This window comes from Brachyistius frenatus, unplaced genomic scaffold (genome assembly GCF_029030835.1).
Source record: "Brachyistius frenatus isolate BFR_SWC_R1_liver_20210118 unplaced genomic scaffold, ASM2903083v1 Contig_41, whole genome shotgun sequence".
Taxonomy (NCBI): Eukaryota; Metazoa; Chordata; class Actinopteri; family Embiotocidae; genus Brachyistius; species Brachyistius frenatus.
In genome coordinates, this window is record NW_027210640.1 from 2164384 (window position 1) to 2184233 (window position 19850).

Below are 19850 nucleotides of genomic sequence, written 5' to 3' on the forward strand. Positions count from 1 at the left end.
GTTGATGATATATTGAGACATTCGTTCGACTTTGTCAATGGGCGTCGCCGTGACGATGCGGCAAAGTTGGATGCCTTGTCGTGACGCAGGAAGTTGACGTTTAAGGTCAACGGATGCTTGAAACCTCACGAAACGTGACGTAACAGCCGGCGTAGTGAGACGATACATCTGATATGTGTTTTGCGAGTGGACGTGGCCAAACGAGTCGCCAGCGCCCCCTGCTGGAGACAGGAAACGAGACAAAAGTAGCAACTTTAAGCGGGGATGTGCGGTCCCACGCACGCTGCACGTCGGGGAGACGGCTTCGGGGAGGCGGCGCGCGGGAGTGCGAGGGCCCGTATATCACTGCTTGCAGTTTTAATTTTTTTTCTTTCTGGTCTCAGTTAAATGCTTGTAGTCGTTCAGAAGTGCTCGATCTTCACTCCTGTGCTCTTATTTCTTGCTCCGTAGACGTTAATGGAACGACGCGTTCGTCCCTGGATCAATAAAAAGATCATTGAATACATCGGCGAGGAAGAGGCGACATTAGTGGACATTGTCTGCACCGAGGTATTAATCCTGGGCGTTGGTACATTTCACGTCATTCTGACATCGGAGGGAAAAAATGAAACGATGAAAACAGAACGATCCTGACGTTTGTGTCTGCGCGCGTTCTCGGGTGATGGCTCACAGCACGCCGCAGAGCATCACTGGATGATGTTGCCACGGTGAGGAATGTGACAGATGTGTACGTGTTGATTATGTTCATGATAGCAGAGCAGACAGGTTTTTCTCTACTTGAAATGTTCACATAATTACAAAATGTTCTTCATACGTACCGTGATGTGCCGGACGTGCTCCCCGTCACGTCAGATCTGTGAGCATCCTGCTTCATAATGTGTTTAAAAAATGAGACTTCAGACATCACTCCATGCCAGAAATATCAACGCAGGTTTTAGCAGCAACCTCGGCCTGTTAAAATCTGCAGATTGCAACAGATAAATCCCTGTTGTGACGATTAAACTTCACTACATCAATAACCTTGAAATGATTAAGCCATTAATTGACAACTATTTTTTATTATCTTTGTGTCAGTCATTTTTCAAGCAAGAATACTGAACTGCAGTTGTTTTTTTTATACACCTGAAAGTTTTTTGACTTTAATACATTTTCATCAACACTTTTTTTTACTATTTTAAAGCAAAAATGCTTGGGAGAATCTAAATTTAGAAAAACTGTTTCTCAAAATGAACCTATAGATCTGCTGTGTTAAGTTTTTAGGTGGTTTATATGCCTTTTATTTTGCAGCAATAATGAAGCAATGACAGGGGAAGTTCATGGTCGTCCCACCGTCCGTTCAGCATCATTATTCATTCACCTCGTCACGTCGATTTTCCCATCAGTGCCTAATAGTCCTCTGAGGAAAGTCTGCTGTTGTCAGGAGACTTTTTGTGGACATTATCGCCCCTAATCATATCAAGACAATGTCTCTTGTCTTCCAATCGTCGTTACTTTTCGTTATTGATCGCAACAATCAGAAAAAAAACAAAAACAAATTATCTTTCCATTGTTAGTCGAGGTTTTCTGACCCAGAAAATGCATTTTGGATCGCTGGATAACTAAATACACAAAACACAGAGACGATGGCGACTGGCAACCCACTTTAATCCCCATGAATTCAGATTTTCTTAATGGATATCATTTGGATACAGGAACAGATCTTTGTTCCAACATTTCATTTGTGGTGACAGGAAAAAAAAAAAAAAAAAAAAAAAAAAAAAAAAAAAAAAAAGGAAAAAGTATGACATTTACAAATTTAATTCACAATACGAGGCCAGTGGTATGTACAAAGTAAACAGTGTTGAAAAAAAATCAGTCCATTATAGCGATGCGCGGGGTCAGGATTTTTAAAATCTGCACCCACCTGACCCAGAAAAATGTGTTAATCAAACAATCAAACACGCATGTTTCAAAAAGGAAAGACACTCAAGTAGACAATAAGGTTTTGAACAACACAGAGTGGGCTACATTGACCGTGTCTGATTTTCTGCCCGGCTGATCCGCTCTGTGGAGCTTAATGCTGCTTCCGCCGAAAATAGACTAAGTGCGTTGTTTTTAGTGTCGGGGAGAAGTGCTTCTGGGATACTTTTAAAACGTCAGGTGGAATCGCGAGCATTGTGGAGAAAGGCCGACATCAGCTCCGGCGGCCGCATCGCAGTCGGCCCACGGTGAAATCCATCCAAATAATAATAAAAACTTTTTTTTTTTTTTTTTTGGAAAGAAAATGGAACTCTTTCATTGTCTTTCTCTCCCTCGCACAAACAACGCATACGATGTATTCCTCACATCTTATCAATGGGTGTTAGCAAAATAGTAGGTCACGTGTGGGTCCAGACTGGTCTTTTTCAGCTTGGAAGTCTGGGGGTGCACTTTGTAGAAAAAGAGAAGCGAGTCCACACGGTGCCGGGATTCCACCGATTCGGACGCGTTTCCGGAGACACACGACCAGCCGAGCTGACGGGACGCTCGCTGAATGCGGTTGTTGCTACAACGCACAACACAGCTGTAGTGAACACAGAGAGGACGGGCAATGTGTAACAGTGATCCCTTCGGGGGGGCAATTTTTTTTTTTTTTTTTTTTTAAAAAGGACATATTTATAACTTAGTCGGAATGCTGTCACTTTGACCCAACCCACTCATCAATAGTCCATCAGTAGTTTAATATCACTGTTAAAAAAAAAAAAAAAAAAAAAAAACAGGAGAAAAACATGTAGTTATCAGTACAAACTGAGCAATATGCCAGCAAAAAAAAATCTGCCAAAAATGAAAAAGGTATTAATAGTTTAGGTCGGCCAAGTTTGTGAATTCAGAAAACAAACATGGAAAGAATACAGCACAGTAATAGAAAAAACAGACAACATTAACAATATACAATATTGACTTTATACATTTTTAACCAAGAATGGTACAATATATCCAGATTTTAGGGTTCCTACATATTTTCCTGTTTCCAAATATCCGGCATTTTTTTTTCAGACTCCTTCTTCATTCTTAAAACCGACTCCAATAGTTTTGGCCAGTTCATGTGCTAATATTAGATATGTGACAGTAACAGAGATATCGCTCAGAATAGTGGACAAACTCTTAACGGGCGCAAACGTGACAACAGATATTCACGTGCCAGTTGCGAGTGAGAAAAAAAAAAAAAAAAAAATTCCTGGCTGTCCTGAACATCCTCAACTGTGAAGACTCAGATGTTGTAAAGAAATTAATTTCCACATGCAGGAACCCTGAGACAGTTTTGGTGTAAAAAGTGAAGCCGCCAAATGACCGTCGGACTCACGTCAATACATAAAGGTCTCTTCTGTTAACTACTGTGACACATCTTCACAAAAATTGATCGCACCCTGCAGACGAATCTACTTGTGTTTGCGTTCAACATTATTGTTCTATTACAAATAATTCTTTCAATATTCGACTAAGACATTTAAATACTGAGTTCCCGCTACAATACATTTCATTTTTTTTCAGTTTTTTTTCTTTTTTTTAACCCCGTTTCTCCATTTACCTCTTGCGATCTGACAAGAAAACACTTCACTGAAAATATCCTGTAGATGAACGACGTGACGCTTTCCGTCCCCCCACCCCGAAAACAGTTTCAAAGCCATGAACGGCTGAATTGAAAAATAGATATCTTGTTGCTGGTTCTGCAATTTAAAAAAAGAAAAGCAGAGCTCAAGTCCACCCGGGCCTCACTGCTCAGAGGCCGTTAATAATAATTAGCTTCCTGTAGAAAGAAAACGGGTGTGCGGTTGTTGAATTAATGCAACGAGGTATGGAGTTGATGCCACCCAGAGACGGATTCCTATTAAGATGGAAGAAAAAAAAAATCACAGCAGCTGACTATAAACAAAAAGCCAAACATACAAATAATATTAAGGTTAAAAAAAAAAAAAAAAAAATGTCCTCTTCAGCTGCTGCTTCAGAGCAGGCCAAAGCACCACTGCAAATACATTAACTCAAAAATAGAAAAGTACCATGCATTAAAAGAGTGCTCGTGTGTCCGTGTATTTTCCTGCTCTTGCCCTGAGCTCTCAGAGCCGGCGGAGGAAATATAGAGATGTCCATAAATGTAGCACTCGCAATCCACCTCCATTAGCTTACTTCCTATGGCTCAGCCTCCGCTGGCTGAGTAATAACATAGTGGGGTTGGTTTTTTTTTTTTGTTTTTGTTTGTTTGTTGTGTTTTTTAATACAAGGGTCCGGGGCCATCGTCCTGAGGAAAATGCGAATGGAGGAGAGTCTCCATGTAGGAAACGTAGCCACTGCTGGGCGTGTAGCCGTCGGACATGTGATGGGGCGGAGGGGGAGGGGACAGGGCGGACAGCAGGGGGTCCGAGTTCAAGGTCGACTGAAAAGGGGCGGACTGCGGCGTCAGCGTCGGGTCCGAGGTCAGGGTCGACTCCCTGAGCGCGTCGGTGAGGGCGACGCTGGTGTCCATTGGGGTCTCGGTGTCCATCTGAACGCCATCCCGTGGGGTCGCGCCGGGCCGGGACAGAGGGGACGAGGTTGGTGGTGTATTAATACTGTGAAGCTCCAGCGCTGGTGTCGCGACCGGGGGCGTCGTCGGCGGGCAGGCGGGCGGACCGGTCGTCTCCATCGGGGCGTCGGCGGGCGGGGCCGAACCGGACGGCAGGCGGCGGCGTTTGGCCGCTTGGCCTTCGTCCGCTGAGGACACCGCTTCCTGTGGAACAGGTATCGCCTGAAAGGAGACCGACACGGACTTGAGACCGAGGACGGACGAAGAGCATCACGAGTTATATCGCCACGCTGCTGGGGGAGGAGAGGGGTGTGGGGGGGGGGGGGGGGGTATTCTGTTGCTAGGAGCAGATCACTTGCAAGATTTTCTGGGATCACAAAAATGCGTCATCATTCGGTAGCAAATCTCAGTTCGTAGATTACATCCGCATCAACACGGTTTTGTAAACGGGAGTAAATCAGCGTCTACTGATAGCATGCGAGGCGTTTGGTTTTCATGCCGTTTAGAGGGGGGGGGGAGCGCGAACCAGACAAATAAACGGATGGTGCAGAAAGATTTGTGCTGTAATGCGTGATGTAATATTTTGTTTACGTTCATTTTAAAAGCTACTCTATACTGTTGCGAGTCTATTCTTTTTGTTGCTGAACTAATTCACTCATACGTATAATCTGTGATGAACGGACGTTGTTGTTGTTTTTTCATTGCTTTTCAGCACTTACTGATGCTTTGATAATTATTTTCACATATTTAAAACACAATCCTGTTAAGACCGCACGAGTGTGCGATCCGACCCGTTTCATTAGTCAATTATGTATCATCGTCATCGATACCCCGATTTACTGCTCGGCCATGACGTGTGACTTCAGTTCCGTGTCTTTAAAGTCTGCCCAGCTTTCTTCTGCCCTTCAGCTCTTTGTTCGTATCCTTCGGAAACTTTAATTGCGTTTTTTTTGTTGTTTTTTTCCCCCCAACCAGCTACGATATAAGATATTTATTCAAACTAACAGTGTACATGTTTGTGCCCACACACGAGGCTTCATCCTCTGTCGCTCGTTTTGAGTCGACAGCCGTTTTATCTGCAACCGCTTTAGTTTCCTTTTTATTGAACGATACAAGCTATTGCTGGGCTGCCTTTTCTTATTTGTTTCTACAGCCAAATATCTGCCGAATTCCAATTTCATGTTTTTAAAAGAAGTGTCCCGTGTGTGTGTGTGTGTGTGTGTGTGTGTGTGGGTGGGTGTCTCGGTGAACTACTCACCAGTCTGGCTCTGACCCTCTTTGGTAGCTCCTGGTCCAGCTGAAAGATCTCCGAGTGTTTGAGCATCAGCTGACTCAGGTCTTGAAACTCCACCTGAACACAAATGACGAAACGGATGAAATGACCCGACGTTTCCGACGGCCGGGCTCACGCGGAGAGAAGAGTGAAAATATTCACATGCGCCCGATCATTAGAGGCGGCGAGAAGCGACATTGTTCGCATTGCCAAAGGAGGACAAATAAATGAGCGGTGAAGAAAAGAGCGCCAGCGGCGGCTCGGTGAGTAAAACCTCAAAACGTGCAGCCAGACGGTCGCAGGTTGGATCTCGAGCATAACAAATGGGTCCATCAACAACCATGTGCTCCGGTGGAAACGTCCTTGACTGGGACACCGAACCCCCGAAGCTGCTCACTGACTGGATAAGAGCTTCGGTTGAGCACTTTAAATGTAAATGTAGATTCTAAAAACTATTGAGCAGAAAAGGGACAAGGTCAGGGTTGCGGCTCGACTCGGAGACCAGCTGGATTTTTTTTTTTTTTTTTTTTTTTTTCCCCCAGCTCATCACGGCAGCACTTCAGAGAGGCCCTCTCAGTGCTGGCGCCCGCGGGTTGTACGAGACATGAAAAAACATGGAAAGATCAGAAATCAGATCAGCGGTGACTTTAATTCGGATCTTTCTGAGCTCTTTTCATGTCGCATGTACCCCCGCCGGCTGCGGTACCGAGAAGCCTCTCGGAGACCGAAGTGCTGCTGTGATGAGCTGAAAAACAGTCAATTTACTTTGCGACGAGGAAATCATAAAAAAAAATAATAATAATAATCAAACGATAACCGAGTTTGTGGTGCATTAACAGATATGTCGTTTGAGGAGACACGACTGAGACGCCAAAACAACAACCTGGAAGACAAGTTCAATATTTGACATTTTATATTTTGAGTATTTAGACAGACGGGGGCGGGAGGGGGTTCAATGTCTTGTTCAGTGATCTCTGGGTTAAGATAAGAGTCTCTCCAGAAGCCTTACACAGCGTAACTTACAAATATACACACCGACCACAAATGTTTCCTGCAGACGAATTCACGAAAGCAGCATCACGGCAAAAAAAAAAAAAAAAAAAAAATCTAACAACCTCACTTCTCATCTGCTTTTAATACGTTCCTGTGTATGAAAGTGAATTCCAGGATTACAAAAAGTCATCTACCATTCTGTAATTTCCACCATAAATTCCCCAGAATGCAGCAGTGGTGCAAAGTCTCTCCGTTTTCTGTTTTAATGCCACACTGTATCAAAAATACTCGGCCATCATCGACAAGGGGCAGCCGAGCTTTTCACGCGCTGATGAACAACAAATCGCAGAGCCAAACCAGAAGGTGGCAAAACTATTACAAGGAGCATCCTGCTAGGATTTATGGAAATTGAGGTCATATTATGAGAAGATGAAGCCACTTCGTTCTATATTGCAGTCACAGACCGTCTGCGTGTAAAGCCGCGTCACTTTTATGACTCGGGAGCCTTATTTGTAACTTGGAGCCAAAAGGTAATAAAAAGATGAGGATGGAAATAACCTCAGGTAAATCCTGTGATGCGCGGTATGTTTATCATGTTTATCATCACAGGAAGGGATCACATATTGACCGTCTTCATTGGGAAGCGGTTCGACAAAGAAATTGAACGCTTTTCCTCGACTTCTGCAAAAAGAGAATTCACATAAGGCGTACGAATTCGACGCAATTTTGGAGAAAAGTCACTGGAAAAGAAAACATTTTTGATCACATCAATCACGGGGGAAAAAAAAACAGCAAAATCCGTAAGGGGCTTAATTGCTTGATGGATTTTTGAACGTGAGGACTGTGATTGTTACCTCCCTCCCTCGTCCGTCCACAAGTTTACCTATCAGTTTGTGTGATGCGCAGATATGCAACTTTTTGCCCAGAGAGATTTCGATTTCGCGGAGTGTGTTCGGAGACTGACACCCCCCTCCCCCCCCCCCCCCCAACGCTGGTGCTTTCCTCACCTGGTAGAACTTGTGGGTGTGCTGTTTGACAAAGGAGGCGTTGAGGACCTGACCCTCAGGAGTGCTGACCACAATCAGCTCCCCGACTTCGGGAGGACCGCTACGCAGGCAGTCGTGACTCTGAGGGAGGAGAGAGAGGACGCAGACAGAGAGGAAGAAGACGCGGAGACGCACAAGGAATGTGAAAGAGACGGAGAGAAGAAAGACGGGACAGAAAAGAAGAAAAAAAAAAAAAGAATTACATTTTAAGAGAGACGCATGTAAATACAATAAAGCGTGTGAGGAGGAGTCCAATCTGGTTCTCTGCAATTCAAACTAATTTGGTTTGGTTATTTCACATTATAATTCTAGACACAATTATTAGTCCAGCTTCCTTTTAATAAATAGATTTGAATACTTTTGAGGATTAAATTGTATAAATGTTTTATTAAAGTTATGTTTGTTGCCAACTTCTAACAGTGACTCTTTAAGGGTTACCTGAAGTTACATTAAAGTTAAAACGCATGCTGCAGTTTTGAGGGAATATCTGTCAGGTTTGTAAAACACACAGGAAGGTGTCGGATTCAACCGCTCGAGCCCTCACCAAAATGTTTTCTGGGTGCAAGTTGTCACAGTATGAGCCGTCATCAAAGTTGACCTCGTAGAACGTCTGCGTTGCCATGCCGATGATGGTACAGTGGTAGTACCAGCCGTCACTGTTGCGACCAATCACCCTTTGGCCCAGAATGGGACCCCGTGAGCTTTTGGGTGCCGCTCGAGGCTGAGAGGAGAGAAATTCAGACAAGAATGCTGTTGAATTGGAAATGTGTGTCTATCTGTGTATACAATTTTTTTTTTTTTTTTTTTTTTTTTAAACACTTAAATGTACAGCAAAATTTCAAAACGGGAATTCTACTGTAAAATGACTTATGTTCGTTCAAATCTTTCTGAGAACCCAAATTGGTTTTATACACTTCTGAAGTGAATTTGTTCATAAGCATGTAACAAACAGACGTCTGTTTCCTTCGAGCACCGCAATGAAACCTAAAACCGAATTTTTAAAAAAAATAACAAAAATAACAAAAGGCCCACTGGCTATTTAAAAGAATGTAAAACATAAAACACGAATAACAGAAGAAAAAAAAAAATGTAATCAAACTCTTGACTTCTGACAACAAGTTACAATTCTACAATTTCACAAAAACACAGACTTTAAATGCCTGAGCCACTTCGCTTGATTTGCACTCACCTTCGGAGTGGCCTTTTTATGCTTGTGGCAGGTGACGGACACCACGTAGGGCCAGTCGGCAGGCGTCATGACCACCCCGGCAATTTGGGCGCAGGTGACGTGGAAGGAGGTGGCGCAGTTCTCGTTTGAGCACTGGATGCAGGCGCCGCGGTTCTGATTAGCACTCTTGCCGTGGCAGAACACGCACTTCTGCAAAGAGAACGCAACATAAAAGGTCGGTCGGTCGGTCTTCCGGGTCAGAGGCGAATTCTGCTCGGTCGGGTGTTTTCCCAAGTTGTCCGTCCAGTTCTTGTAAACGCGATATCTCTTTGAACTTCAAATTTAGCACGAGCGTCCGTTTTTGGACGCGACGATAAACCGACTCCCGTTTGCGTTGCGAAAAGGTCGACCGTGACCCTCAAACGACACGTTTTGTGGCCGTAACGCGAGAATTCATTCACTGCCTGTGACGAAGTTGGTGTGTGGGGGAGCCGCATTTTAGAACGAGTGGCTTCTCCGCAGCAACATCCACATTTGACGGCCAGTCAGCTTTCAAGTTTGAGAAGGCTCGGTGGACGAGTGTCCAAACGGTCGGAGCAGAATTACTTTGAATCGAAGCCCGTTACAATTTCAGAAAACTATTCTTAAAAGAAATGTAGTTCCCGACCTGCTTGAAAATCAACCCTGCAACTCCAAGAAGGTTAAAACAATTAAAACTGCAATTTATCGACAAAAAACTATTTCACTCTTCTGGTCTGGCAAACCGTGAAATTGCAGTAATTGTGGGTTGTGTCGTGAAATAGAAATGGAAGAATAAGGCACGTAACCATCTTCTCTTCTCTCTGATCTTTGATTCTGTTTGGTATTTTAACAGGTTTCTACTCATTAAAAATAGAATGGACGTTTTCAGCTTTGCACACAACATGCTTGCACGATCATCAGTGCCATTACTGTGGTGAATCTTTTTTTTTGAACAGCTTGTTAATAACAGCGGCCTGAACTGTCACTGACAGTCAAAACATGTTTTTTTTTTTGTTTATACATATATATATATAATTTTTTTCCCCCTGTATGCTTTACGCCATCTTGCATCACTCCTTCAGCCTCTGACACAATCATGCAAAGACTTTGCTTTTCTCTTATTTTACTTTTCAGATCTCTAAATTCTTGTGAAATTCCCACCAGCCAGCCAAATCTCAGCCTTTGGCCAACAACACGGTCTTAACTCTCTGCAGCTCCATCGCCCAGCACATGCAGCCCGCTCAACCGTCAATCTCCATTTTGATTGACAAAATCCTCCATGTGTACTGCTCTTTGTCTTTACTCCCTCCTCCTCCTCCTCCTCCATCCCTCATTTGCCCCGCAATTCAGAGTAAAGCCGAAAGAATGAGGGAGACAAAGATCAAAAGCCTGACTGGAAAACATTGGAATTATACACATTCACCTCATGACAACACGCTTCGATCTAACAGACCCATTATCGAGACAGCTTTGACACGTGTTAACTGGCATCAGTCCAACTCGTTGGTTTATTGTGATTATCGACCATCTCTCCAGCCTCTCACTCTGCCTTACACCCGTCCTTACGCTCCGTCCCTCGTTTTTTTGTGTCTCCTGCTTTTTGAGAAATCACCCCGCAAGCAGCCGTAGCGCCGCGCATAGCTAAATCAATACAAAATAAAAAATTCTTTATTAAAGTGTCAATACTTCATTTTTCTACTGGTACAGGACAGATATTTCACCGGCAGCTACGCTTTATAGATTTCACCGGCTACTGAAATCACAGGGAGGCGGTGACAAGACACCAGAGCAGCACAGAGGAAACTCAGTGGCACCAAGAAGCATTTTGGTGTCTTTTCATTTTTAGACCTTATTTTAACTTGCTGGAGTCTTTTTTTTTAGACTGCGTATTTAAACTTCAATTCAAAATCTGTTCGCACTATATCTTCTCTCTAAAAGATTCATCAACAGAAAATAAAGCTCAACTTACTTTTGAGGCCGAATTAAATGAACTTGTTTTTAACTTTAACATTATAACTTTGTACAACACGATTTGAATAAATGTTCCTTTTTGTCGTATAAATCGGCTCCTTCACCTCAGCACAGTGGTGGCTTTGCCCTGGTTGCCCTCTAAACATCTCTGGTACCTGAATCTCCTCCCCTTTCCGGAGGGAGGCGGAGCTTCAATTGTTCTGTATACTATAACCCTAACCCTCTTTAAAAAAAAAAAAAAAAAAAAAAAAAGGCTCTTTGAAAGTAAATCCAGTCTGGTCCGACCCTCACAACCATGAACATCATCGGCCCTTGAGACCACTCTGCCAGCTTGCTGGTCTGCACATCAAAACAGACTGAAAACCCCTGGACATTACAGTTAACCATCAGTGAAAATAACTGTCCAACTGAGAAGTAAAGTAAACAATTATAACTTAAAGACAAAGGCACTGTTTTGGTGGGTGTTTTCGCACATCGCAGGAGAACGGACCTGGACCGGTAAAACGGTTTTAAAGGCTGTGTGATAATTTATTTAAACAACTCGCATTTTCAAGCTCGAGGCTGTTTTCTCACAAGCACAGACATCGCAGTGCCTCGAAGGTGCAAGATGCAACAATACCTTTGGGAAAGGTACGTCTTCTGAGGATTTGAGCAGTGTTACTGTGCCTCAGAAATTCTGAAAAAACTAAGACAAAAGCAACTTGTGTGAAATCTCTCCATCCCTAAAAAAAACAAATCTTCAAAGGCAGAAGGGAAAAACAGAGATTGCTGGAAATGGTGCAGAATAAACTGGTTCCACGGGTACGTGTTCACATTTGATCAGTCCAGTCATCTGACTCATTAGACCGCACAGCTTCTTCTCACAGCCTTTTAAGAATAGACCGAGGAAACCTTCTTTGACAGCACTCGGATGCAAATGTCACCCAGCTTGTCTGTGATAGATTATTCAGAGAGAAGGTGACATTATTTGTAGATTTGTGATAATGCACCAGCAAGCATTGCTATTGCCTATGAAGTGGGATCGGGTGAACGGAGCAGGCGAGAAGAGGCTGAGAAGGAGAGAAGACGAGCGGAGAGGAAAGACACGGGATGAGTTGTGTTCAAAGACACGGCAGCAATGGGGAAATTGTCTCCTGCCCACGGGATCGATGCAGTTCATTTGGCACAGTGAGAAATGACAGCTGATTATTCAGCCTTTCCCCTCAGCACATCTGTTTTACCCCATGTCCTCCACTGCTAGCAAAAAAAAAAAAAAAATATATATATATATATATATCTACTCATCCACCAGGGAAGGATGGAGGGTTACAGAGAAAGTGGCAGATACAGAGGCAGTGAACAGGAAAGACAGCAATTCCCCTAAATGCAGGGAAAAGCCTGTGAGGAGAACAGGGACGAAGAAAATAATTCATGGTGGCAAGAAAAAAACTAAAGAAATCCAAAAGCTGCAGTGAGCTCTGACTACAGAGAAGTTGAACTTTCTTCAAAGAGAGGTTGAAGATTGTGACTGTCAGGATGGTCTTGATTGGTTTTAAATGTTGACCTCTGCCTCTTTGACAACAATACACTAACCCTGAGACAGATGAGCAAATCTTTTCTTTGTCTCTTACCAGATTCTTGCGGGTTTCCGGGACAGCACTGACGTCCACTGGCTCCCTCTTGATGGCGTTGACGAAGCGAGCTTCAGCCACAGCGATGGCACAGATGACATGGACCCACCTGGTGAGATGGTGAGAGAGACGACCAACACACGGAGTCAGGGAACTACATTTTACATGATATTTTGATGTAGTGTATTTTTCTGAATAAACCTCTCGGGGTATTGTTATGAGTAAATTTGCAACAAATTTTGAAGATGTCACACACAAAACCCAAATACTAACCGGTTGTCTACGGTCGTCTTCAAAGCTCCTCCTCTCAAGTTGCAGAGACAACACTCCTGAAAAATGGGAGCGAAAATGAGTTTTATGCAAAGTGATTTTGATCCTCTCCCACCCAAGTCAGTGTTTTTCTAAATATTCATTTACAAAATGTAGGCTGTACATGTCCAACAAAGCTCCACAATGAGTCAACTCTAAAGAAACATGTTCACCTAATTCAGTCGACTTGTTTGACTTGGTGTTCTTTGGTCAACAGGTCGAGCTACTACTCACCACTGTCCAGGCTCCTGCTGCACACCGTGAGCACATCCAGGAATCCCCGGCAGAGTCTGGCTTCACACCGTAGCAGCCTGTAAGAGAGGAGACGCGAATGACTTCACGTATCGATCCTATAATATTTTACGTTTCTACATGAGGAGTGTATTCACGTTCAGTAAGGACGGTCTGCAAGGCAACGCCACCTCTGTCTTTCTTTTTCTTAAAACTAAAAAAATTTGCGCCCTCTCCTGCCTGTTAACCATTTTGCTCCCACTTTATTCGGAGCCTGCCCAATCTTCTCATCACTATCTCCAATTTGAGCATCTCGGCGAAAAAGACTTGCGGGTTTAATGTAACACCTGGACAGGTTTGAATGATTTCCAGTTGGATGTCCAGTCCAGAACAATGAGGAGCAGAGGGATGGAGCGCAGAGCTGGCATTTTTGACAGGAGCTCTTTCTGCTTCATGTCCTCTTATCAATAGCAGCGCTGTTTCCTCAGCTGAGAGCAGCTCATCCTTGGATGACTAATGAACTGGCCTTCAAGGTGCACTCCAGCTTTAGGGATAATAAGAACCCCGGAGGGTTGATGTGTGTGTGCGTGCGTGTGTGCGCGCGCACGTCCATGCTGTGGTTCATGTGGCTGTGTGTTCGGCCTTAAAACAAAACATCTATTTGTGCAGATATTTTTTTTAAAAAAGCTCATACCCTGTGTATATGAAACTTTTCTCAAAATACAGATATTTTATTTGCACCATTAACAAGCAAAGAAAAAAAAAAACGGTTTGTCTATACAGCCGAGCCTTACATTTGGAAATAAAAACTAGAGCCAATCACAGAGACATCCGTGCGCTAACTCCCTCACATGTGATGTTACGCGCGGTCCGCTCTGACAGAAGCAATGTGCCCCCGAAGAAACGATCATATGCGGGAAGCGGGGTAAATAAGCGCTGGGGAGGTTTATGGTGAGCTTGCTTCAACGGCCCCTTAGCTAGTTTAACCCGAGTCAGCGAGAGACAAACTAGGAAGCCTCACTGAGCGCGGCAACGGGGGAATTGAGCAGGCAGTCTGCTGCACTGTTGTGGTAGAGTCTCGTCTTCTGCGCTTCCTATTTTTCCCCAACGCTATTCTCAAGAGTCCGGGGGTAAAATAATGTGTTGACTGGAGAAAGGTAGTGAAATGCCCGGCAGAGCCCGTCTTGCACGGCCGAATATGCGCTTGTGGCTGGAGACCGAGATTCTCGGCGTCACAAAACGAACGCTGCAGAATCGAATCAAATTAAACTTTTCTTCAACAAGACACACGACGTAATAAAACCTTCTAAGTCCAATATTGTTGAGCTTGTACATTCACTTTAACACATCCTTTATTATTAAAGCCTGGTCCATACATCGGCAAGCCGATATTGGCATACATGTTGTCCAATATGAATACTTTTTTCAAAACATAATGCAGAAAAAGATGCTTTGGGGCGAATTAGAAATTGTTCTTTTTGTGTTTTAAAAAAAAAAACATTAAATTCCCAGTGACGTTTACCGTTTCATTACACTGATGCAAGTGTGGATAATAAACTGTACAACATCCTGCCTCCATTACTTATCTTTGTCACAAGTGTCACTTTTTTTTAACCCTCTAAAAATCAATATCCACCTCAAAAATCCAGTGTTGGAGCTACAATTAGCCTGTCTGGTTGTGATGTTAGTCGTAAAATATTGTATTTAAATGTGTGTTTGTATTCTCTTGTCTGTTTGCATGTAAAAAAACAAAACATATTTGTCACAAAAATGGAATAAATCACAAAAATATAAAAAAGTTCTTGCGTCCCTTGAGTGGCTGAACACAGCGACTGTAGCTGCTTCACAAAAAACTGTAATCAAATTCTCTTTGCTTGAAAACTGCACGAGTTAACTTTTCATTACCTGCAATATTTTTTGGAGCTCAGATTTATTTTTATTGCTCATCCAGAAAACATGAACTATTCTTATGTGAAACCAATACAGCCGTTATTCTTTTTTTTTTCTTCTTTTTCTTTTTTCTTTTTTCAAGCTGTCCTGAGAGATTTACACTTACTGGCATGAACCTGCATGAAGCAGCATGAACAGCGGATCAGAAGACTGTTTCCATCCTCTCCGATGTGATGGTTGGTGGGCGGAGGCTCCGTGTTTCCCGCTCCAACACTGAAGCACATCTCTGGGACCAGTGGACGGGTCAAACTGCCAGGGTGAGGAAAGGAGCCGCGCGGAGACTCGTTTGCGGTGGAGATGTCTTTGTGTGGCTGGAACCAAAATAAAAGATTCATTTCCGATGGTAGGAACGATCGATTTGTGGCCCACAATTGTCAGTTCGTAGCTTTAATAGTCAAGTACTTTTTGATCGACATCACCGGCGGTAGTTAACTTCCTGAATTGCTACTATTTACATAATCCATCACTGCTTCACTGACACATACAGCGTGTACCGCGGTGTGTGGCTCTACCTTTGTGTAGGGACAGAAGAGCGAGCAGATAGCACAGTGTGGCTGGAGTACGGCCACTGCAGCATTGAAGGCCTTCTCTGCCAGGAAGTTGGGGGAGTGATTCTGCCACAGGTGCTCCTGCTTCTTCATGTCGCTGTCCAGCGGCATGGGGGAGGACAGCTCTGTGAGGGACAAATCACAATACATGAGAGTGCTGCTGCAAAAGAGTAAAAGGACACAGACAAAAGAGACGGAGGAAGATTCGATTATTGGAAATGGCTTTCTTTTTTTTCCTGAAATGCACATAAAGCCTTTTTTAGAGAAGCTCCAAAATCTTTTTAATAAGAGAGCCCTTGCCAAGAGACGAGAAAAGCACACTCTGGTCCCGGACAATAACACCACCACTCGTGATATAACTGGCTGATGAACAGAAGCAGCACAGGCATCAATAATTTGCTGCTCTGCGTCGGAAATCTGTTTTGCAGGGAAGCCCTGAAGCTACTGATCCAGACTGGAAGACCTGGACACAAGGCAGGAGGATCTTTTCACAAGCTTTCCATTAAACTCTGTCTTTTTTCCCCATATCGATGGCCTTCTCTCTCTCCTTGTCCTCCCATCTACCCTTCTGAAGGACGGGTCCCGAGTCGGGTCCCCTGCTGCCAACTTAAAGTGACTTTGAAAGCAGGTAATTGGAAGTCATGATCCTGGGATCAATAAGTGTCAGTCAGAAAATGAAAAGGAAAAACATGGAAGAGACAGAGTCGGGTAGAAAAGCTTTGCCGTCTTGATTTCATTATCCCCACAGGGAGCTTTGGTCCGGCTTGTTTTTCTTTGCCCAAATCGATAATTAAAACAAAAATGGTGTCGTCTTGGTTGTGGAGTGAATGAAGTGACATGAAAAATGAGGAGTACAGGAGGAAATCTGGTGGTAAATCTGTTAATACCGTCTTGTCTTGAAAGGTAACCGTTTTCATTTTATAAAGCACTGTTTTTCCTCATAGCTTTATTAATGTCAAGAGAAAAATCATCAGCATTCACACATCACCGCGCATTTCTGAACTAACAAATAAACTTTGATCAAATTCTTGTAGATTAGCAGCTCATAGGAGAAGATTGACAAGTCTTTAACAATTGAAAAACTTTCTGTACCAAGTTTAAAATAAGCTTATATTTACAATAAAATACACTTGAGGTTAAATCAATATACAGTTAAGAGTTAAACAAAACAAAAAAAAACCTACCTTTGTCACTAGTTGGGTCTTGCTTGACGATAGACAGAGGGGAGCGCATGGGGGGCTTGCTGAGGGGGTGGCGCCGACTCTTTTTTACTTCAGTTGGCATTTTCATCTTGGAGTAGCATCCCTGATAAAAACAAGTTTGTTTCATATTGTCTTTTGTTTATTTTTGTGCAATAACTACCATATGCATGCTCAAATAAAAAGTATTTTCAACATGTTGAAAAGTTAACCTTGGCTTTGTGAACTGTTGTTTTACTGTAGGCTTTGCAGAATTCATCAAACTTACAGGAAGACAAATATCCAGTTAGTACAGCTGCAAGTTGTAATACCTTTTTTCTACATGTAGGCCAGTTAGTTATGCAAAACTACGCTGACATACGCCGCCATTTTGATTCACTTTGTAGATTTAAGTTGTGTATTAAACTGATGACGGTAAATGTGAGTGCATTTTTGCCAATTTAAGGTTCAGTGAGCTGCATATTAAAGTGCAAATTAAAACGGTAAGTGTGGCTTCCAGACAGTTTAAGTGCTGCCTTGTTGGGACACAGTAACTTGTTACAAATCACTTCTATTGACTTAAAAGCATGATCAGTCTCACCTGGGTGGCGCTCACATCCACCTTGTCGTCTGCTGGCTCGCCACTCTGCTTTAACGACAGACTGTCTAGATGTCTGACCATGCCCTTCTTTGAATTCTTGATGCCAGACGTAGCAAACTGCTCAAACGCTTCCTCAAATCCAGTGATGGCGTTTTGAAAGCTGGTCATCTTCTTTTGCTTTTTCTGCTTCTTTTTCTCAATGTCTTCTGTCATGATCTGTGGTTTAGCTTCTGGTTCTTGTGCTGGCAAAGAAAAGAGGAGAAAAATAAGTCAGAAGTGTAGCGATGGTTCATCAAATAGAAGTGAGAGACTCCGGTGGTGGAAAAACCTTCAGCTGGGCCCGAGGTCGTCAGGCTTTCCAAAACGTATTTTTTTTTCTTAACAGTCAATAAACCTAGCAGTGTACAAACTTCTTCACAAAATAATCAAAAGACTCGACAAAGAAGCACAATGAAACTAGCAGAGGTCAGCGCGATTTACTGTAAATATAAAGACAACACAGCAAACCTGGAGACGTTCCATGGAAGAAAACACTGAGAAAAGGTCTTAAGGGAGCTCTCACTCACCCAACCTGACTCCTCCTGTTTGTGGAGCTTATGCTTTTATCATTTTTCTGAACTTTCTACCCTTAGTTACAGATCTTCCCCTAATGTCCTTCAACATATTGCCACAGTATCTGCAGCTGGGTCATAATTACCTTTCAAATGTTAGTCACAGATATCTCTGGAATGTGCCGGGAGTAGGACTAAAAAGTAGATCCTCATTACATTTAATTCATTGTTATCTATGTAAAGATCTTTAAGCAGAAACACATCATTCCACCAGGAGCACATTTCATTTACTATTGTTTCTGCAATATGCTGAAGTTATACGGCTCATGGCCTCTTATTTAACCTCTAAAGATTCATCATCATGTCGTTAGGATTATTACTTACACAAGAAAAATACCACACTTGAGGTGCTGCATATAATACTGGGATGTAAACTGTGCTGAAAAATGATGAGTTGTCAATTAGGAAGGTTCTATGTTTAAATGGTTTTAATCAAGTTCAGTTGAACGCGGAGATTCAATTCCGATTGAAAACGCGTGTGGGTTTAGTGAATGTCCACATGTGTTATGCTCTGGAATAACACCCCTTGCCTTTCATCTTTGTTTACACATTAACATACAACAGTCTCTAGCTGTTCATGTTCTCCTCACCCTCTGCAGACGGGGTCTCAGCTGCTCTGGCAGCGGCCTCAGCAGCCTGCTGCTCCTCACGCTCCATAGCCTCCAGGGTCATCAAGGCCTCTTTGGCCAGGCGCTCCTCCCTCTCCTGCCTCCGCTGGGCCTCGCGCTCCTCCACCTGACGCTGGTACTCAGCAGCGTTCAGCTCAATGCCCTCCTCCGCCAGGACCTTTACCTCCTCCAGTTTTAGACGACGCACCTGCTTCATCTTCTGCATGGCCCTGGAGTAGAGCAAAGAGACAGTTCAGCAAAACCTTCATAACCGTACACTGTCTTTTAAAGAGCGCGAATACTGCTTTTTGCTTCCGTTTGTCACAAATCCAAATGGCAAATTTAGAATTAGCTCATTATGTGCAAAATGTGCTTCTTGCTACTTGTCTGGATCCAGTGTATCAAATGCACAATGTGTGCAGTTCGACCTCACCTTCGCAGCAGGTTGGCCCGGTAGGTGACGCGTTGCTCCCTCCAGCGTTCTAGCTCGGGGCTGTTGAGCTCTGTGGACTTCAGGTGGTCCAACACCGTGGCGTCTTTGCCCTGCTTCCACATCTCGTATCGATCAGGCTGTAGGCAGCGCACGAACACATCCATGGAGATCTTCACCATGTCTTTTCGACAGGTACACTAGAAAGAAAGAAAAAAAAAAAAACATACAGAGAAGGAGGACATGGCTCTATGTTAGAGTAGGAAATAGCAGCAGGTAAAGAATGAAGCAAACTCTGTTCAACAAACAAACAAACAAACAAACAAACAAACAAACAAAGTGAATGAATTTCTAGTTAAACGGGGAATGGAAACCAACTGCATTCAGGTTTTTCAGAGCCTTATCCCCACTGTTGTAGAATACTGGTGTTTGTCTACATATGGAGGAAGTGCCACACATGACACATTTCAGCGACACCTCACAGATTTTTGACTGAAAACTCACTGCAGTGAGTGATCAAAAAGAGGAGACAACCTTCTGTGGCAAACTGATGAAGAATGCCACAAAAAAACAGATGGAAGAAGAGTGTGAAGAAGAGCAGAGGAGAGCAGCAAGGAACAGCAGGAACACACTGCTCAAAGACATGTTTCTTGAACTTCAATGATTATGCGTTCATACAGACAATTTGAAATATTTTATAATTAATAAATCGGCATCCAAATGTATGACAAGTGTGTTAACCACAATGAATGGAGCTCCACCGAGTTTTTGCTCTATCCTCAA

At 43.3% G+C, this 19850-nt stretch overlaps 1 protein-coding gene across 2 annotated transcripts in view; it reads right to left on the reverse strand.

The window, feature by feature from the left end:
• Window positions 1-1625: 1625 nt before the first annotated feature.
• kdm4b (lysine (K)-specific demethylase 4B) overlaps window positions 1626-19850 on the reverse strand; it is a 45739-nt gene continuing 27514 nt past the window's right edge. For both annotated transcript variants that reach the window (XM_069702292.1, XM_069702293.1), the window contains exons 9-22: window positions 19071-19267; window positions 18620-18867; window positions 17419-17660; window positions 16824-16944; window positions 15604-15764; window positions 15198-15402; window positions 13145-13221; window positions 12875-12930; window positions 12602-12710; window positions 9021-9209; window positions 8376-8552; window positions 7793-7912; window positions 5778-5870; window positions 1626-4741 (exon numbers count right to left, since the gene is read on the reverse strand). In XM_069702292.1, the coding sequence (XP_069558393.1) occupies window positions 4229-4741; window positions 5778-5870; window positions 7793-7912; window positions 8376-8552; window positions 9021-9209; window positions 12602-12710; window positions 12875-12930; window positions 13145-13221; window positions 15198-15402; window positions 15604-15764; window positions 16824-16944; window positions 17419-17660; window positions 18620-18867; window positions 19071-19267 (2508 nt within the window). In that variant the 3' untranslated portion in view covers window positions 1626-4228. The remainder of the gene's footprint in view (window positions 4742-5777; window positions 5871-7792; window positions 7913-8375; window positions 8553-9020; window positions 9210-12601; window positions 12711-12874; window positions 12931-13144; window positions 13222-15197; window positions 15403-15603; window positions 15765-16823; window positions 16945-17418; window positions 17661-18619; window positions 18868-19070; window positions 19268-19850) is intronic.